Source organism: Lissotriton helveticus, chromosome 5_1 (genome assembly GCF_964261635.1).
Source record: "Lissotriton helveticus chromosome 5_1, aLisHel1.1, whole genome shotgun sequence".
NCBI lineage: Eukaryota > Metazoa > Chordata > Amphibia > Caudata > Salamandridae > Lissotriton > Lissotriton helveticus.
Genome location: NC_136065.1, coordinates 1,773,781,513 through 1,773,802,977, shown reverse-complemented (window position 1 = coordinate 1,773,802,977; position 21,465 = coordinate 1,773,781,513). Strand labels below are relative to the sequence as shown.

The 21,465-nt window shown below is 45.0% G+C and overlaps 1 protein-coding gene across 1 annotated transcript in view; it reads right to left on the bottom strand.

The window, feature by feature from the left end:
- LOC144752806 (parathyroid hormone/parathyroid hormone-related peptide receptor-like) overlaps nucleotides 1-21,465 on the bottom strand; it is a 334,785-nt gene that overhangs the window by 34,341 nt on the left and 278,979 nt on the right. The window contains exon 9 of the mRNA XM_078640656.1: nucleotides 2,030-2,183. Coding sequence (XP_078496782.1) covers nucleotides 2,030-2,183 — 154 coding nt within the window. The remainder of the gene's footprint in view (nucleotides 1-2,029; nucleotides 2,184-21,465) is intronic.

Below are 21,465 nucleotides of genomic sequence, written 5' to 3'. Positions count from 1 at the left end.
CTTCTTCACCACACAAACTCTTCAATGCATGTGACCTCATCCACACTTCACTCAGAAGAATCCTTGTCATGCCCCAACTTGGCTTGTAAATGGGGTTTACCTATGGTATTTACTGGTGGTCTTCTGAAACCTTACGAGAATCAAAACGCTCCAGTTACTTCACTGACTCCCTTTTGGCAGATGATCCATCTACAAGACAATCTACACATCCATCCAAGGCTAGGGCTAATTGTTCATCTCAGTAAAGTTCAAAGGATAATCACAGAATAGAAAACACATTATAGACTAGCACCTCGGCTGATCATCCTTCTCCCCAACAAAAAGAAACACATTAGTGGGACGTAATTTATGTAGGCTGCAAAACTTTGAAATTCCCTCCCTGCAGAGACAAGACAGAACCAAGATCACTTCAATTCAGTCAGGAAGTCACAAATTGGCTCAATACTAGTGATGCGCATAGACAATAAAACAAATTCTGTTGTTCATGAGTAAATTATGGATATCAGATGATTTGGAACATATCCAACAAAAAACTGGAACCTATTCCAATTCAAGGATGGTAGGCAGTGCCACACACAAAACTATGTCTCACTATACTTAATTTCACTCCAAGCATTAGCACAGCTAAGCAATGTCAGCAACACAAGCAAGTGTGATGCGCTGTTTATTATGCACATCAGCAAAACACTGATCACATAGGTGACTCTGATAATATACACCTGTGAAACCATTGTTGAATTCAAACCTATAAATAAATGAATAGCAACCATAACTCAATCCTTTTTCTCACCCTATTCTCTCCAATATTCGCTCAAGTGCAATGATTGTTGTTCCGATTAGTGTATCATCATGGTCATCACGCACAACACCAAAATGCTTCCGGCATAAACAACACCGCAACTCAACATTCTTTCATCCAATCATTTCATTAAATGAGCATTGGCAACTCGTCAGAGAATGAAGCACAGTTTAAATCCAACTAAAGCATTAAATACTATGCATGGTTCTTCCCTCCCCTATCATTCCCTCGGTTCGTCCTTTATTTTTCCATCCTCCAGCTACCAACCAATCTCCCTCCTCTCCCGCAGCATTCCTTTTTCTGCCTTACCGTCTCTTCTTGCAATTTCACTTCTTTATTCCTATACACCTCCTTTACTCAAAGCCTCTGTCTTTTGTTTCTTCCCTTCATCCCTCCCTCATTAGTTTCTCTTTTCTACATTAAATCTTTTTCTTTTTTCTCTTCATTTGAACTTTCCCTCCCTTATCTTTACTCGTCCCATTTTTCTTTTCCTTTGACATTAACCCCTTGTTTTCCTTCACCCTTTCATTATCCGCTCACCCACTTCTAAATCTTCCTGTTCTTCTGGCGTGCCACCCCACTTACATTAAAATAAACCTTCCAACTAAAACATCTAGTTCTGTTGGCTGACATACCTTCATGTTAGGTTGACACAAGCCATAGACGCCAGGCAAGGCACATACACTACAGAGTAAGGCAAACTACCCACAGTGATACACTGCCTACCCTATCCAGTACAGGGCTGCTTTTATCACTACCACAAGGGCAGACGTAGATACACAGTCATCAATATTATCTGGGAATGTTTTTAAGGACTTTCTTAACAGCGTTCCAGGCTCTATCGTTGACAGAAATGTTAGGCTTATGAGTTCCAGAATGTAACTGGTTGTTTTCTGTTGCTTGTGGAAACATGTATTTCTCTCTGAAATTCTTCTATTTGAATTGAAAAAACATGCAAACTGGAATATAATTAAATTACAATTCCCTCGTTAGTTTCAAACTCCTATACAAATACATTGCAGTTAGTGTTAATACACTTTCTGGTGTAAATAGCCAGCTTCCTAATTTCTTAGTATACTTTATTGAACAGTTTAAATATAAGACAAGGACAGGAGATGCAAAGGGATCTTGAGTTCTAGCTAGTGCCTCCCAAGCAGATTCTGGCGAGCATGACGCTGCAGTTGTAGGATAAGAACCCTTCCTACTCTTCTGCTCCCACGTGCTACTTACCCCAGCCAATGATAGTCAGAGCCCAGAAGTAGTTCTTGTCAGAGAGGAAAACCATGAATATGAGGCTGTGTAGGTAGAGGCCTTCCACCAGAATCCAATAGTGGTTGGTCGCCAAGAAGTAGAGGAACACGGTCACCGCCAATTTGCACCCCACCTGAGGTGAAACAATAAATTAAAAGGAGGTTAATCGAGGCTCTGGCACATACATTATAACTAGATTAGTGGAGGCTGTTCCACATGTTTCATCATCTTACCAGTTTAGTAACTTGAGGGTCAAATACATTTTATTGCAGATCTCCCACCTCCAGCAGAATCAATATTAGATACATTTTTAAATTTGCATGCACCGCTCTTGGCTGCCAGCTTGGTATGATGGTTTCATCCAACATGATTGCATGTATTTACTTTGATGTCCACCTGGGGGCCAACTCAGATCATGCATGGACTTGCATTGCTTTGGGAAGATTCCCTGGCTTACTGCAGTACCTGATCTATAAATTCAGCGATACACTGAGACACATGTCTTAGGCTAGCATTCCTTTCTAGGGCACAGATATTTGGTGTGCTATTAAATAGCCCCCTTACCAGGCCATCACCAAGCACAGTCCCTCTGGTTTTCAAAGATTATAACCAATAATATCATCCTTGCTCAACTAACGAGGATTTAAAAAAGTAGACTGGATTTAATGCTAAAAAAAAAAGTCTACCGGCTCTTAACATTAATCACTGGTAAATTTATTTACAATGGTGTTAATGTGACTTACATAAACGGAAAGCACAGACAATAAACCTGCATAATTACACATAAACATAAGCACATGCTCAACTATTTTGTTTAGTTAAATTGCTCTTTAATAGTTTTACATTTTAAAATAGTCATTATTACAGTATCATCTTCCCACGCCTACCAGTTTACCAATATGATACAAGGCTTGATCAACGTTTTTAACCACCGATCAGTAATAAACAAAGCATTCCCTAGAGTACTTATAAGCACTTTGCTGTTGATGTACTAAACATTTTGGAGCAATAACTGGATCACAACGCTTACAATGGTATACGCATTTGACAATCCCATTATTATTACACTCTTTTATCACGTGTCTAACCTCGTAATTGGCTCTCTTCCTAGTATACACCTTTCATATCCATAGTCACATATAATACTGCATGCTGTCTTTCTTTGTGGCTGTACATAGTGGAGAAGTGTGGCTCAATGGTTAGAGCGGCAGACCCTGATGCAGAGGTCTAGCCTGGGACCAGGGTTCAATTTCCTGCCTCGGCGGGTCTTGGGCTCGAAATTCCACGGACATGATAATTCTCGCCTCGGTGCCTATTCCAATCATGGAGTCCCACTCTGCAACTCTGGGCAATAGCTTGCTTAATCTCCACAACTGCCCCTACAACGCTAAGGATGCCTGGCCTCCACCTTGGGGGTACCCAGGAGTGGACACCTCACAGGGAAAGCCAGGATGGGTTCCACAGCGGTATTCGTGCAAGCGCCTTGAGACCCTTGCGGGTGAGTAGTGTGCAATACAAGTATCAATTTACAATTTTACAATTTTACATCAGATTTAACCTCAAAAGCTAATGGAATTGTGTCCATACATATGTTGAATCCCCCTACCATCATTCCTAAATTGAATGAAGAGCACAACCAATCTGCCAAGGAGCACTTACATCTTGCAACCACTTCTTAACATCTGGTACCCACATCATTTCCACCCAAGCACAACATTTTTCTTGGTGGTTGTGAGTGCTACGGCAGCTAATCATGACAGACGTGTTTCAAGGTTTTTGTTCTTTTCATTTGACTCGATGAGCACTGCAAAAGGTAGAGAGCTACAGTTCTACTCTAATTTATTTTATGAGTCCATGAACTTCCTCCCATTACTGTTGTGTTATGAAACATTCCCATACCATTTGATAAAAGTTCGCTTGCGCCTCCTGATATCTTGGCCTGAAGTTGGGGACTCTGGGTGCATTCTAGGGATCCTTAATGTGGATAAGATAGACGGTCATCACTGTGATGTATCTGGGTGCCTAGATACCTAATGCATCAGATTCCCACTTCAGAGGTTGGTGTTGTGTTCCTCTACACTATTTCAGTTTTATACGGTGTGCACTAGGAGTAGCCATGACATTTGCCAATTGACCTGTAATCCCGAAATTGCACCAAAAGGCTGAAATATTTCCATTATCTCAGGCAGACTTGATTTGCGTCATCTGCATAGATAAAGATCTCTCGAGGCCGGGTCACCCCCTTGCTCCCTCGCCCGCTGTTCCTGATTGCCAGCCTCCTTGCCAGCCTCCTGCCTGCCTGCCGCCACCGTCGCCCCCCCCAGCACCCCCGAGCGGCCCAGCCACAGCTGAGCCGCCCGCTCGCCACTCTTCCCGCCGCTGGCCCCCTGTGGCCCCGCCCACCACCGGCCCATTGGCCCAGACGCTCGCCCAGCCCAGCAGACCCGCCCTCCCGTCCCCCTTCTTAAGGGGAGTGCCTGGTCGCTCGCGGGAGTGACCACTGTGCCTCTCGAGGCCGGGTCACCCCCTTGCTCCCTCGCCCGCTGTTCCTGATTGCCAGCCTCCTTGCCAGCCTCCTGCCTGCCTGCCGCCACCGTCGCCCCCCCAGCACCCCCGCGCGGCCCAGCCACAGCTGAGCCGCCCGCTTGCCACTCTTCCCGCCGCTGGCCCCCTGCGGCCCCGCCCACCACCGGCCCATTGGCCCAGACGCTCGCCCAGCCCAGCAGACCCGCCCTCCCGTCCACCTTCTTAAGGGGAGTGCCTGGTCGCTCGCGGGAGTGACCACTGTGCCTCTCGAGGCCGGGTCACCCCCTTGCTCCCTCGCCCGCTGTTCCTGATTGCCAGCCTCCTTGCCAGCCTTCTGCCTGCCTGCCGCCACCGTCGCCCCCCCAGCACCCCGAGCGGCCCAGCCACAGCTGAGCCGCCCGCTCGCCACTCTTCCCGCCGCTGGCCCCCTGCGGCCCCACCCACCACCGGCCCATTGGCCCAGACGCTCGCCCAGCCCAGCAGACCCGCCCTCCCGTCCCCCTTCTTATGACGCCCCCAGAGCGACCGCGCAGCGGACGCGCGCAGCGGGAGCACCGATTGAGCGCCGAAGGTGCGCCAAAGGTAAGCCCGTCTGCGCCCGTCCGCGCCTGGACCGCGCCCAGTGCCAGGACCCCTGGCCCCCACCGCCGGAAGCCGACCAGACGAACCTACGACTCCACCGAACTCAACGCACTCAACACCGGCCGTACCCCGGGCTGCTACCGAGCCACACCGAGACGCACCCACGGACCCTTCAGCTGCCACTCCTGCAAGTTCACCTGCAACCGGACCCACGCTACACCAGCACCCACCAAGCCGAACCCCAGCAGCACCCACCTGAAGTGCATCCTGCTCAACACCCGCTCCGTCCACAGACACGCCATCGAGCTCTGGAACCTGCTCTACACCACAGACCCAGACGTCGCCTTCCTCACGGAAACCTGGATGAACGCCTCCTCAGCGCCCGACATCGCCATCGCCATCCCGGACGGCTACAAGATCATCCGGAGGGACTGCGTCAACCAGACAGGAAGAGGCATCGCCATCATCCACAGGAACACCATCCGCATCACAACCAACTCCGACGACAACCTCGCACCCGCCGAACACCTGCACTTCCAGATCCACGTCAACCCCAAGACCACCCTCAGAGGCACCCTCATCTACAGACCCCCGGGACCACGCACACAATTCAGCGAGGACATCGCCGACTTCGTCAGCCCGCTCGCCCTCCCCTCAGCCGACTACATCCTCCTCGGGGACCTCAACTTCCACCTGGAGAACAACAACGACCGCAACACCACCACCCTGCTGGACAACCTCGCCAACCTCGGACTCAAGCAACTGGTGACCACCCCCACCTACTACGCCGGACACACACTCGACCCGATCTTCTCTTCCAGCAAGGACATCGCCTTCAGCCACGCCACGGGACTCCAATGGACGGACCACAGCTGCGTCCACTTCAGCTACAGAAGGACCACGCTCCACCATCACCAGCAACAGGCTCCCCGCAGAAGCTGGAACAAGATCACTGCAGACCAGCTCACTACTTCCCTGAGCAAGAACCCTCCCACCAGCACAACGAACCCCAGCCAAGCAGCCACCAACCTCACGAAATGGATCAGCGACTGCGCAGACGACCTCGCCCCGCTGAAGACCCCGCCGAGCAGACCCGGCAGCAAGAAAGCCCCATGGTTTAACGACGAACTCAAAAGCTCCAAGAAGAACTGCAGAGCACTCGAGAAAACCTGGCGCAGAGACCCAACACCGGACAACATGACCGCCTTCAAGCTCGCCACCCGAAAACACCACCAGCTGATCCACGCCACCAAGAAAACCGCATTCAAGGAACGACTGGACAACAACGCACACAACAGCAAGGAACTCTTCAACATCGTGAAAGAGCTCTCCAACCCCAACACCGCAAACAACGACATCACCCCTACGCAAAACCTCTGCAACTCCCTCGCCTCCTACTTCCACAACAAGATCGCGGACATACACAACAGCTTCAGCACTCAACCAACGCACGCCACGACCGAACCACCGCCCCCCACCACCACCCTCCGCGCCTGGACCCCGATCAGCACCGAAGACACCATCCGCACGATGAACTCCATCCACTCCGGATCTCCGACAGACCCCTGCCCTCACCACGTCTTCAACAAGGCCGACGCAGTCATCGCACCCCACCTGCGGGACATCATCAACACCTCCTTCGACATCGCCACCTTCCCGGAGAGCTGGAAGCACGCCGAACTCAGCGCGCTACTCAAGAAACCATCAGCAGACCCCACCCACCTCAAGAACTACCGCCCCATCTCGCTGCTCCCGTTCCCGGCCAAAGTCATCGAGAAGACCGTCAACAAGCAACTGGCCACCTTCCTCGAGACGAACGGCTCCCTCGACCTCTCGCAGTCTGGCTTCCAGGCCAACCACAGCACCGAGACCGCCCTGATCGCAGCCACAGATGACATCCGAGCCCTGCTCGACAACGGAGAAACAGCGGCCCTCCTCCTCCTGGACCTCTCCGCGGCCTTCGACACTGTCTGCCACCGTACCCTAGTACAGCGCCTCAGCAACGTCGGAATCCAGGAAAAGGCACTGGAGTGGATCACCTCCTTCCTCGCCGGAAGGACACAGAGAGTCCGCCTCCCCCCGTTCAGATCAGAGGCCACTGAAGTCATCTGCGGCATTCCTCAAGGCTCCTCGCTCAGCCCAACACTCTTCAACGTCTACATGATCCCCCTCGCAGCCATCGCACGCCAGCACAACCTGAACATCATCTCCTACGCCGACGACACCCAGCTGATCCTCTCCCTCACTAACGACCCCGCCACCGCCAGAGCCAACCTGCATGAAGGGATGACAGACGTAGCCAAATGGATGTCGAACAGCCGCCTGAAACTGAACTCGGACAAGACGGAAGTCCTCATCCTGGGATCCTCACCCTCCGCCTGGGACGACTCCTGGTGGCCCCCCGCCCTGGGCAGCGCACCCAAACCAACTGACCACGCACGCAACCTGGGCTTCATCCTGGACTCCTCCCTCTCCATGACCAGACAAGTCAACTCCGTCTCCTCGTCGTGCTTCAACATCCTGCGCATGCTACGCAAGATCTTCCGATGGATCCCCACCGAGACCAGGAAGACGGTCACCCAGGCCCTCGTCACCAGCCGTCTGGACTACGGCAACTCCCTCTACGCCGGAACCACCGCCAAACTCCAGAAGAGACTCCAGCGGATCCAGAACACCTCAGCACGACTCATCCTGGACATCCCCCGCCGCAGCCACATCTCCGGACACCTGAGAGACCTGCACTGGCTCCCGGTCAACAAGAGAATCACCTTCCGGCTCCTCACCCACGCACACAAAGCCCTACACAACCAAGGACCAGGATACCTCAACAGCCGCCTCAACTTCTACGCTCCCAAACGCCAGCTTCGATCGACCAGCCACGCCCTCGCCGCCGTCCCCCGCATCCGAAGAGCCACCACAGGAGGAAGGTCCTTCTCCTACCTGGCCGCCAAGACTTGGAACTCCCTTCCGACCCACCTCCGCCTGACCCAGGACCACCTCGCCTTCAGGAAGCAGCTCAAGACCTGGCTGTTCGAGTAGTAGCGGACCCCCTCCCCCCAGCGGCTTGAGACCCTCCGGGTGAGTAGTGCGCTATACAAATGCATTGATTGATTGATTGATTGAAGATTATGTGTGTGTCTCATGGCAAGCATATTTCCCATTCCTGAACCCTTCCTAAATAAAACACAGGCCAGTAGCTCCATTGCAAGTGCCTCTTTTTTTTTAAAGTTTAAAAAGCTTTATTGATTAGATTAATACAATGTAAAACATGAGTACAATGGCAAAGAAGAGTACAACAACAAATAGATAAGAGATGATCGGAAACATTGCAAATGGAAAAGTAAACCCCAATAAGGGGTGAAAAATACACCAATGAGAAATGCTTTTATAACTTTTCAAATTTTTTGGGGAGGGGAAGGAAAAACAAAAAAAAAAGAGAAGAGAGGGAGGAAGGGGGAGGGGTAGGAGAGAAAGGGAAAGAGAAGGGAAAGAGGTGCAAAAGGGAAAACATCATCTCATAGCAAAATTAGGCGAGAACAGTAACAAGAAAATAACATAAGATGATCATGGGGAGGGCCTAGACAAAAATTCTGTTAAAGGGGACCATAATAAATCACGTTTTATCAATAGAGGGATTGACGAAGAACATGCACGATCCAATCCATGATGGTGGCAGAGTAGATTCCACCAAGCATTGTAAACAACATTCGTAGTATCTTTCCAATTAGCCGTGATAATTTGAAGAGAAATAGCAATAGAAAGGTCGATGAATTTACGTGTATGATGCGGAACATCCCAGATTGGAGCCAATCCTCCCAAGACAACAGTAACAATATCAAAAGGAATAACAGTGGACAAAACTTTGCTAAGTGTGGACCAAACCCTGGACCACAGTAATTTAACTCTAGGGCAGAGAAAAAACATGTGAAACAAATCACTAGTAGAACAAGAACAAGACCAGCACTTTTTGGAGTCAGTTAATTTAAATTTATACAGGTCATTGGGGTGTAATAGAGTCCATTGTAAAAAAAAGTAAAAGGTCTGTGTGGTGCTAGCAGAGCGAGATATAGAGTGAATTTTAGACCAAATGGAATCCCAGGTGAGCGAGGAAAAGGTGTGACCGAGGTCTGACTCCCACTTAAGTTCAAGTTTGGTTTTGGGCCTATCTGTGGGAAAGGGAGATAGTAACTTGTAGATAGCCGAGGCTTTGTAAGGGGTATGAAGTTTAGTGGAGAGGTAAGGAGAGGGAGAGAAGGGAAGGAAGGGACATCCTGAAAAATAAGAGAGGATAATGTAGGGAGAAGTGTATGAAAGAGCGAAAAATATTTAGTGGAAATACCAAAGGAGTCCTGAAGTTCCTGAAAGGTTAGTAAAGAGCCATTAGAAAGGAGTTGCCTATAAGTAAAAATTCCTTTATCGATCCATTCCTTCCAGAAAAGTGCCCGATTGCGAAGTTTGAGAGATTTGTTATACCAGAGTGGAGTGTTGAAATGAAGGTCAGAAGACGAAGAGAAAGAGCGAAAAAGAGCATGCGTTAAAGCTTTAGAATGTTTAAAGATAGGAGAGACAAACTTTTGCGGCGGTTGGGTAAGGTTGGTAGCAGTAAGAAAAGAGAAGGGGAGAAGTTGAGCCAGTTCCAAAGAGCTCCAAGCCGTTGCAGGTGGGGAAGAAGAGTCCTGGAGAAAGGGCCAAATCTGTTTGAGAGAAAAGGCAGAGTGAAAGCGAGAGATATTGGGGAAGTTAACACCACCAAGATGTTTAGGTTGCTGGAGGCGAAGTAGAGATACCCTGGCTTTACGTTTGTTCCAGAGGAATTTGGAGTAGAGACCATTGATAGATTTAAAGAAGAAATGGGGGAGGGAGACAGGAAGCATGGAAAGGCAGAAGTTGACTATAGGAAGGAGCATCATTTTGATGGTGGAAAGACGACCCCACCAGGAAAGGAAGAGAGGAGACCAACGTTCTATAAGTGAGGAGAGTTTTTTAAGGATGTCAGAATGATTAATTTTAATGGTTTCTCTAATGGTGTTAGCGTATAAGACACCAAGACATTTAATATAGCCAGGATTCCACTCAAAACCGGAGCCATGAAACATGTGAGGGAGACAGGACTTGTTGAGAGGAAGGACCTCCGACTTGTCAATATTCAACTTATAACCGGAAACAGAAGAGTAATCCCTTAGTAAAGAAAAAAAAGCAGTAAGGGCAACGGCAGGGTTTGAGATATAAAGCAAAATATCATCTGCGTAAGCAGTGAATTTGATTTCTACGTCCTTATGAATAAAACCGGAATAGGAGGGGGATTGTCGAATTTTCTCCAGAAAAGGTTCCAATGCCAAAATAAAAAGGAGAGGGGATAGCGGACAACCTTGTCTGGTGCCTCTGTGAAGGGGAAAATAAGGAGATTGAGAACCATTAACCCAAATGGAAGTAGTGGGACCAGAATAGAGTAATTTAATGTATTTGAGGATGGTGGGGCTAAAACCGTGCCAACGGAGTGCACCACACATAAAATCCCAAATAACACGGTCGAATGCTTTCTTAGCGTCAAGGGTGATAGCCGCTATTGGAGTATCCATTTTGGCAGAAAGGTGAATAATATTGAGAAGGGTCCTCAAATTATCGGCGATAGACCTACCTTTAACAAAACCGGACTGATAAATATTGACTAAGTCGGGAACAATTGAGTTGATGCGTAGAGCTAAGAGTTTGGCATATATCTTACAGTCGGTGTTGATAAGGGAGATGGGCCTATAGTTTTTGCACAGGGAAGGATCTTTATCTTTTTTGGGGAGAAGGACAAGCATTGCCTGTGTAAAGGAGCCTTTAGATTCACCGGTGGTAACAAAATGATTAATTCATTTGAGCAAGTAAGGAACCAAAACAGTTTTGAAGTGGAGAAAGAATCTTACCGTAAAGCCATCTGGGCCAGGCGTCTTATCTTTGGGGAGAAGAGAAAGAGCCGTGAGAATTTCTGTTTCTGAGATCGGGGCATCGAGGGAAGAGAAGTCTACAAGAGGGGCAGAAGGTTTGGGGATAGAGTGAAAGAAAGAATCAATTTGTGCAGCGGAGGGATTGGACTCTGGCGTGTAGAGGGTAGAGTAATATTGTACAAAACAATCAAGAATTTTGGCATCTGAGGAGTGAAGGGAGCCCTGCGAATCCTTGATCGTAACAATATTAGATTTTTGTTTCTTGATTTTGAGATAATTTGCCAAAGCCCTACCAGCCTTATTGCGACCCCCATAGATTTTGGCGTTAAATTGGAGAAGCTGATTAGAGGCGGAATCCCAAGAATGTTTGTTGAATTCCATTTTCGCTTTAATAAGAGAGGACAGAGAATCAGGAGAGTTGGTGGTAAAATAAAGATGTTCAAGCTCTTTAATACGTTTAAGAAAAGAGGATGCCTGAGCAAGCGCCTTCTTCTTTTTGCGTGCCACAAAATCAATAATACAACCACGAGCAGCAGCCTTGAAGGCATCCCAAATAAAGTGGAAATCAGAAGAAGTGTTTAAGTTGTTAGTAAAGAAATCGTCCATAAAGTGTGTGAAATGATCAGTGAAGGTGGAAGTAAGTAAAAATGAATTGTTAAAGCACCATCGGCGGGTCTTGGGAGTAGGGGAGGGATAATCCATGTCCAGAATAATAGGGGCATGATCGGAGATCAGGATAGAGCCTATGTCAGAGTTGGTCATGAATTGGAAAGCATGATCGGAAAGAAAAATATAATCAATACGGGAATGGGAGGCATGCACAGGCGAAAAAAAAGAAAATTCCAGAGAGTCAGGGTGAGAAATTCTCCAGGAATCTATTAAGCCTCTAGAGGAGATGGATCTGAGGTAGGATTTTTGCATTTTATTAGGGACATAACGTGCTTGGGATTTGCGATCTAGGAAAGGGTCCATCAGTTGGTTACAATCCCCCCCTACAATCAAATCTTCAGAAGCATTGGAGGAAAGGAGGGAAGAAAAATCATTCCAGAAGGACGGGTCAATGCCATTGGAACCATAAACATTACAAAGGGAAAGATGAACATCATTAACAGTGCAATCCAAAAGCAGCCACCTACCATTAGAATCATCAGTTTTTTTGTGAATTTGAACAGACAGGGATTTATGAAATAAAATAACAACACCATTTTTACGATTTACAGCCGGGGAACAAAAAACTTCCCCAACCCATTGCCTGCGTACAATTGCCTCTTTTAATAGGTCCTTGCTGCGAGAATGTCTGACTGACCTGTTTTGATCCTTGCCACTGGTACCATATACAGTAACTTGCTCCATCTCAGTACTGCAAACAAGACTGGCCAAAGCAATGTATCAAAGGCATCAATATCTAAGGAGCCCATGGCCAGTGTTTGGTACATAAACGGGATCTTAGATAGTACAGAAAATAGTCTTCTAAGATTTATATGTGTGTTATATCCAGGGATAAAACGATGTTGGCCCAGGTGTACCAGATCTCAAATAAATGAGACCTACAAGTTAGCTATAATCTTTCCAAGAATCTTAAACTCTGAGCTTAAAAGGAATAGTGAACTTAACAGTCAGCGGCTCTCTTCCTGCTTTAGATAATTGTGCCTCCCCAGTGTGTTCTGTAGGATATCCTTGCCAAATACATTATTATACATAGCTAATAGTTTTGTGGCTAACTTTAATTACCGGTCAAGTAAAATATGGGGTGGTGCCTGTCAGTCCCTGCCATTTTGTACTTAGCTAACTGGTCTATGCCAACAGTTATCTTCTCTATAGCTAAAGGACTTCTAGGTTGTTACTCGGAATTGTCATTAAATGGGGGGTGAGTAGCTCTTGTAAATAACAACCAATGAGTTCTTCTTCCGGCACATGGGGTATCGAATATATAATCTTGCATATGCCACTAAGGCCCTGTTGATTTCCTTTTGTGTATGCAAGACATCACCCGACCTAATAGCACATATGGGTTTTCTCTCCGCATCTGTGTGTATTAACCATGCCAGCAGGCATCCTGTTCTATCCCCCTCACTCTGCTTTCTGGCCACGTATTCTTTATAATTTACCCCCCTCCCCCAATCTCTCTTCCAGTATAGTGTATTCTTTTTCCATTTCAATTCTTTTTCTGACATCTTGGATCTGTTACTGCTTTCATGTCCAAGTAACATCATTATTCTTCTAGTGTGTGTATTTTCTGAGTGATAGTTTAATGTCATAGATAGTTTTTAAGCACACAACCCTAATAACTGCCTTAAAGGCCCCCCACTCAATTGTTGTCTCCCCTACTGTGCCCTAATTTTCAATGAAGTAGTGATCTATATGTTCCTCAACCAAGGATGGGAAAGATGCCTCTAGTAGTGCCTCCACTTTTAAGAACCATGTAAGCACCACAGGGCGGATCCTGCCTGTGTAATTTGTATTTGCAGTAGGTTGTGATCCGACTCCTTTTGGCCAAAGGTCAATGAAGTTAATCTCCATCCTCCTTCCCATACTTACCAGGAACCTATCCACTCTTGCGATGGGATCCACCTATCTTTATTGATATCTGAAACTGTATTGTAGTCACCCCCTTCCCTTGGCATCTCATGGATCCTTGCCAACATTGGATTCAATGAGTCAAAAAAATGTAACCTGATTGGCGTTTAGTGCCTAAATGCTTGCCAACGTCCTCGCCATCTAATTACCCCTCTAATATAGTGAATCTAACCTCTTTGTCTGTGTGCTTATGACAAAAGCATCCCTGTGGGAATCCACACCAGTGAGCTCCGTGAGTATGCTGAATATGTGAAACCCACCAGTGTGTATGCTATCTCCTGTGCAGGTTCTCCATTTCCGCCTTGGTTAGACAGTTCTCCTGTAAACATGCATTATGTATCTGCCTAAGTTTCAGGTATGATAACACCTCTTTGCCACTTGGTTGAGGCCCCAGGACCCTCACATTTGAGGTTGTGCAGTTTTAAGTGTAGCACGTGTTATTCATGTGTGTCTAGCACCTGCTCTTTTCAAGAGTCTGGTATTGAAAACAATGGTCCTTGACCTTTTACTTTATATAGCAGAGTCAATCCGTACATAATTGTTATTCATACAACATTTCAGAGAATGCCTCTTAGTTCAGCTCTAGCTAATAAATGCACCAATCAAAGGAAAAAAAAATTTGCAACAGACCTGATTCATAGGATGTCGATATTCTTGACTTCGATATTTTTGTCACAATATTTTTGTACCTCGATATTGTGGTAGTCTATATTTTGTCAGTGCTTCGGATAAATCAAGGGCATCACTTTAGAAGCATGCCAGACTCTTGAAAAGCATTAACAAAATGGGGTAACTCAAAAGTCGTGAACCTGGGTGTAATGAGGTATGAGCTATCCGCTGCTAAATACGCTGACTTTTAGCAGCGGAAGGGTAAGCTCTTAACCTGCGGATAGCTTGTGTTACATCACATGAACTCACCCCGGAGCCAACGTTAATTTCAATTAATTATTCTTTCAGCCACATGATCTTTCCTAACAGAGGCTCGGAGCTATATACATTAACGGTTTCAGCTCAGACAAGGTAACGTTGTATACCTGACCTAACTAGGATATGGCCCTTTTAACATACAGATAGAGAATCGATTAACTGATTACACCGAATTAATTTTTAGGTGTGAATATCATATTTGGAATATACAGTGACAGAGGCTCGTTTCTTGGAGCTATATATATTAACAGTCTCAGCTCAGACAAGGTAACGTTGTATGCCTGACCTAACTATGATATGGTCTTCCTTGATATACGGATTGAGAACCGGTTAACTGATTACACCTAATTATTTTTCAGGTGTGAATGTCATAATTGGGATACACAGTGAATATACCCCACACGGTCCCTCTCCTAGGGTAAGCTTTTTCGTCCCATAGTGAGATTGATTCTAGTCTACAATCTATTGCAACAGCCTCAATTTCTATTCTCCTTCCCTTAGGGTCATCTATAACCCTTGGTTGTCCCCTTCTAGTCCTGATAAAGACTCGCAAGGCCCTGGTCCAACTAACCCACAGGCCCTAAGACGAGTCGAAACGTCGACGCCCTTGTTGTTTCTTAACCTGGACCCTGTCCCACCATATATATGTGCAAATATTAGTGAACTATATGTCCATTTCGTTGAATTTTTGTAAAAAACGTGTGCATAATTAACTCGTGTGGCCAGGTCAACTAGGACGGTGATTCATCGAACCGTTCCCTTGTATATAATTACTGTAAATATTTTTATGTCACTACCCTATTGAATTTTCTTCTATCTCCCATTCACCTCACACATCCCGAATCACTCACCTTCCTTTTGCACGCCTTCCTTGGGGCAACCTACACGTTTCTAGGAATTTATAACTGTGAATTATCGCGTTTAACCTAAATGCAATGAATTAAATTGTTTCTGTTTTCTGAATCAGGTCTGTTGCAATTTTTTTCCTTTGATTGGTGCATTTATTAGCTAGAGCTGAACTAAGAGACATGCTCTGAAATGTTTTATGAATAACAATTATGTACTGATTGACTCTGCTATATAAAGTAAAAGGTCAAGGACCATTGTTTACACCCAGGTCCACGACTTTTGGGTTACCCCATTTTGTTAATGCTTTTCAAGAGTCTGGCATGCTTCTAAAGTGATGCCCTTGATTTATCCGAAGCACTGACAAAATATAGACTACCACAATATCGAGGTACAAAAATATTGTGACAAAAATATCGAAGTCAAGAATATCAACATCCTATCTACCTCACGGTAAGTACAAAAATATTGAAAATTAAAAAAATAGTGTAAAATAAAGTAAATAATAAATGTAATTAAAAGAAACGTAGTTAAAAATATTTTAAAATGCTTAAAAATGATAACTAATACATATAGGGCCCGATTCCGATCTTGCTGGTAAAGCCCGCGGCCGACTCGCGCTCCTAGAGCTTTCCGACCGGCTCGTGCTCCTGGGCTCCGAGCGACAGAGTATGATGCGCTGCAGCGCTGACAGACTCGGGTCGCTCAGAGCCCCATTGATGTCTATGGGAGCCTGGTGTACGTTGTGTACATAGGCTCTAATAGACAAAAAATGCTCGTCTCGGACAAGGGAGCCCCCTGTCACGGGGACGCCTTGTTCCCGCCCGCACCGTGCATGCATGTGTGGGGAGACCCTTGAGACCCCCCAGTGATCGAGTCGTAGGACTTCCAAAGTCCGCTTTCCGGAGCTTTTTCGAGACGCAGGGTCCAAGTCGATCTGGCTGCTCAACTCGCCCATCGTACTTGGTCGCTCAGGAATCGGACCCATTGCGTAGTGCACGTCGATGAAGCCGGAGTCGTCCGGACACTGTCGCTGATGAGTACAAGTCGGTCGGAGCACGAGGCGATACTCGCATCGTACTTCCTCGCTTGTAAAGCGGTAGGAGTCGTCCAGAAATCACGTGTATGAGATGGAGTCGCTCCTGACGGATGCCGTTAGGAGCCCCTCCGAGCGAGATCGGAATCGGGCCCTTAATGTAAAACTAAATTAAACATATACATATAAAATATAATATATATACTTACTTAATAATATTCATAAAGAATTATTTTAATAACTTATAAATTGTTAAAAACATTTGCTAAATTATAAATACATATATACACGTACAACAATAATATAAATAAAAAATATATATAACAAATTAAAAAATTACTATATTTTAAATCTTTTTTAAATAAATTATACACTACATTAACTAAAAAAGTAGAGACAATATTGGATAGCGGAGGGAATACAATTACTATTCCAACTCCAAAGAGTGGAACAGTAGGGAAAGTGTAGGAGAGCATAGGGGTAAACATTAGTATTCCCACTCCAGTCAGTGCAACAGTAGGGAAGGTGTTGGATAGCGTAGGGGTACAAATTACTATTCCCACTCCAGAGAGTGCAATAGTAGGGAAAATGTTGTATAGCGTAGTGGTAAAAATTACTATTCCCACTCCAGAGAGCGTAACAGTAGGGAAAATGTTGGATAGCGTAGGGGTAGAAATTACTATTGGCACTCCAGAGAGATTGCAACAGTAGGGAAAGTGTTAGATAGCATAGGGGTTAAAATTACGATCCCACTCTCCAGAGAGTGCAACAGTAGGGAAAGTGTTGGACAGTGAAGGGGTAAAAATGACTATTCCCACTCCAGTGAATGCAACAGAAGGGAAAGTGTTGGATAACCTAGGGGTTAAAATTGCTATTCCCACTCCAATGAGTGGAACAGTAGGGAAAGTGTTGGATAGCGTAGGGGTTAAAATTACTATTCACACTCCAGAGAGTGCAACAGTAGGGAATGTGTTGGATAGCGTAGGGGTAAATATTACGATTCCCACTCCAGTGAGTGCAACAGTAGGGAAAGTGTTGAATAGCATAGGGGTAAAAATTACTATTCCCACTCCAGAGAGTATAACTATATGGAAAGTGTTGGATAGCAGAGGGTTAAAATTAACATGCTTATCAATTAAATATTATTTTAATTAGATAACGAATTAATAATTAATTAACAAAAATTGTATTATGAATACCAATAAATTAAAATTAATAATTACTTTAATAACATGAAATTACTTTCCACTCAATTCCCCTGTAAACCAACAACCCACTCCTAACAAAAATTACCACAATTAATATAATAAACAATTAATCAAGTAATAAAAATGAATTACCCGTTATAAATTAATTAGCAATAAATGAATTATGAAGACCAATAAAAAAATTAATAATTACTTAACTATAATAAATTACTGTAAACCTTGTTCCCCTATAAACACACAACCCGTTCCTAAACTAAATTAACACAATTAATATATTTAGCAATTATTCAATTAATATAATTAATTACCAAATAATAATTAATAAGCAATACATTCATTATCAATACCCAAAAATAAAAATTAATAATTAATTTATTATAATTAGGATTCCCAGTTTTATAGTATTTATTTTCGGGCCATTTCCGTCTGTATTTATCCATATTTATTTTTTGGCCCCTTTATCAGTATTTATCTATATTTATTTTGTGTTTTACATAGAAATGAAGTTGTAAAACTGTACATTTCTGTATCTATTTAACTGATAGATGAGCACTCATACTTTGAGGTCCGTCGTGTTTTATCTGTTTAAGCTGCCAAATATTACATAACAATACATCCACTGGCAAATACTAGCATTATACCATAAATGTATGTTGACATATGCTGTTATTTAAAGGAATGTCATCCTATTTTTAGATTTTCCATGCTGTCCATCTGCTTAGTTGCTGGCTTATAATTCATTAAAGACAGCTCGTAGATTCACTTAAAAGAAGCACAATTTTCTGTATTTATCCACTTTTGAAAATAAATGCAGACAGAAAACACATTGTTTTCTGTCTGTATTTATCTGTACAAATCGGTAAAAACAGAAAACAGGGATTCTAATTATAATTAATTTACTTCCCACCCTATTCCCCTATAAACCCACAATCTGCTCCGATTTTTTTAAACACAATTAATATAATTATCAATGAATACAAATTAATTACTGATTAATAATTAATCTAAAAAATGAATTACCAATACCAATAAATAACAATTAATAATTACTTAATTATAATAAATTACTTCCCACCCTGTTCCCCTATAAACCCACAACCAGCTCCTAAACAAAATTAGAACAATTAATATAATTATCAATTAATAAAAATCAATTACCAATCAATAAACTAATTATCAATACCAAAAAAAACATTTATATTTACTTTATTATAATTAAATTACTTCCCACCCTATTCCCCTATAAATCCACAACCCACTACGGAACTAAAACGCTAAATTTTTATACAAAATAATTCATCATTTCTAAAAATTATTATTTCATTTATTATAATTAAATTACTTTCCACCCTATTCCACTATAAACCCACAACCCACTACGGTACTAAAACGCAAAATGTACTTGAAAAAAATGACTAAGTTCTAAAAATGTAACACATATATATTTTAAAATAAATACAAAACATAACAAAAAATGTGGAGCATATACATATAAAATACATAACACTAATATAAACATCGATATTATTAACAACAATATTTTTGCAAACGATATTACTAACTTCGATATTAACAAAAACGATATTTCTTACCTTCAGGTCGATATTCTGATCACCGATATTCTTGATGACGATATTCTTGATGACAATATTCTATCTCTCCGATATTTACAACTCGATATTTCTGTAGGTCGCAAAAAAAAACTCAATATTATGTCTGTGCACCGTTTTATCCCAGTCAGTCAGACTGATCAATGGGGCTGATTACGTTGATTGTCCGCCCGCCACCGTGTTGCAAAAGGGACCGCCCACCATAAGTGCGGCGGTCCCGCAAAACGAATTCGGATGCGCCCGCCACACTGGTGGGCGCATCCTGTATGTTTACATTGTGGCAGGTGGCAGCACCCGCCACAATGTAAAAATACATGTCTTACATTTGCATGTACAACGTGGCAGGCACCGTGTGGTGCCTGCCACCTTGTACATGCAAATGTAGGGGGGTACTATAGGTACCCCCCACGTGTAGCACCCCACCCCGCCACACCCCTGGGGGCCCGCAACGGGCCCCCAAAGGCATTTTCTACCTGTCTTTTTACGGCGAGAACTCTGCCGCAAAAGACAGGCATCATAATGCCCACAGCGGTGCCTGCACGGCACCGCCTCCATAGACTCCTTGTACCTGGTCCCGCAAGGCGGGCAGAAAAGGCCCACAGCGGACGGTCACGGCGGACGGTCTTTCCGTCCGCCGCGGTACCTTTCCCATTCCCACCGCCATCCTAATTTGGCGGTGGGAATATTCAGGAAGATGGCGGGAAATCCGCGACCGCCGAGCTTGCGGTCCTCACCGCTGGCCCGGCGGTCGGGGATTTCCCGCCATCGTAATCGGCCCCAATGTGTGGCTTATGCACATCTGTGACCAAATTCATTTGCTAAAGTGCTTTTGACACAAGTTTCCCTATTGATACTTTTGGGGGCTGATTCTGATCCTGGATTTATTTTCCATACAAATAGGATTTGTATTTTTTTCCATACAAATTGTAAAAGTCCCTTCCAACCCGTGTAGTATGATTCGTATGGGAAAAAATACATACAGATCGGCCCGATCCTTACAAATCGGATCGGGAAAAGCTGTACGACACGGACTTGTAAAAAAGACCATACAATTTGTAAAAAGGCTGTCCAACCCGTCAAGTACGATTGGTACCGGGTTGTCAGCATACGATTTGTATGGAAAATGGCCTGTATACGGGGAATGACTCATACCGGGCAACAAAGCGAACTCCTATACGCCTCGTACCCTGGTATGACTCGTTCTGGGGGTACGACTCATACCGGGGTACGGGTCGTATAGGGGTATGAGGCGTACAGGGGTCCCCCCACATGCGAGGCGTGTGTATGGTGCGTACCCCAACATCGTGCATGTAAAGAAAGTACGTACGCGATTTTTGGGGTACTGGTCGTGTACGCACCGTACCCCAAAATCACGTATGTACGCACCGTACCCCAAAATCACCTACGTACGCACCATACCCCAAAACCGTGTTCTTGGGGAACGGTGCGTATGCACGCGTTTTTGGGGTACGGTGCGCACATACGTGATTTTTGGGTACAGTGCGTACGTATGCGATTTTGGGGTACGGTGCGTACATACATGATTTTGGGGTGCGGTGCGTACGTATGAGATTTTGGGGTACAGTGCGTACATACGCGATTTTGGGGTACGGTGTGTACATACACGATTTTGGGGTACGGTGCGTACATACGCGATTTTGGGGTACGGTGCGTACGTACGCGATTTTGGGGTACGGTGCGTACATACACGATTTTGGGGTACGGTGCGTACGTACGCGATTTTGGGGTACGGTGCGTACGTATGTGATTTTGGGGTACGGTGCGTACATATGCGATTTTGGGGTACGGTGCTTGTATGGTGCGTACCCCACTTTCCGTGCCATCCGTACGCACCGTACATACGCACCGTACCCCTGTATTCATGGGGTGTACGACGCGTACATGAGGGGGTCTGTCTCGTACTGTTTTCGGGGCGTACAAGGTTTTTCCAGCACTTTTTGGCTCTTGTAAAAAAAGAGCTGTATGGAGTGCCGTTTGTACGAATCGTACTTGCCGGGTTGTAAACTGCTGCCGGGAATACATGGGAACGTCGTGTACAGAGCAATCCGAATCGGAATCTCTTGTATATACAAGTTGTATGGTCTTTTTTACAATTTGTATGGAGTGCGTCTATTTGTACGGATCGTACTTCCTAGGTTGTTGGGGCCTC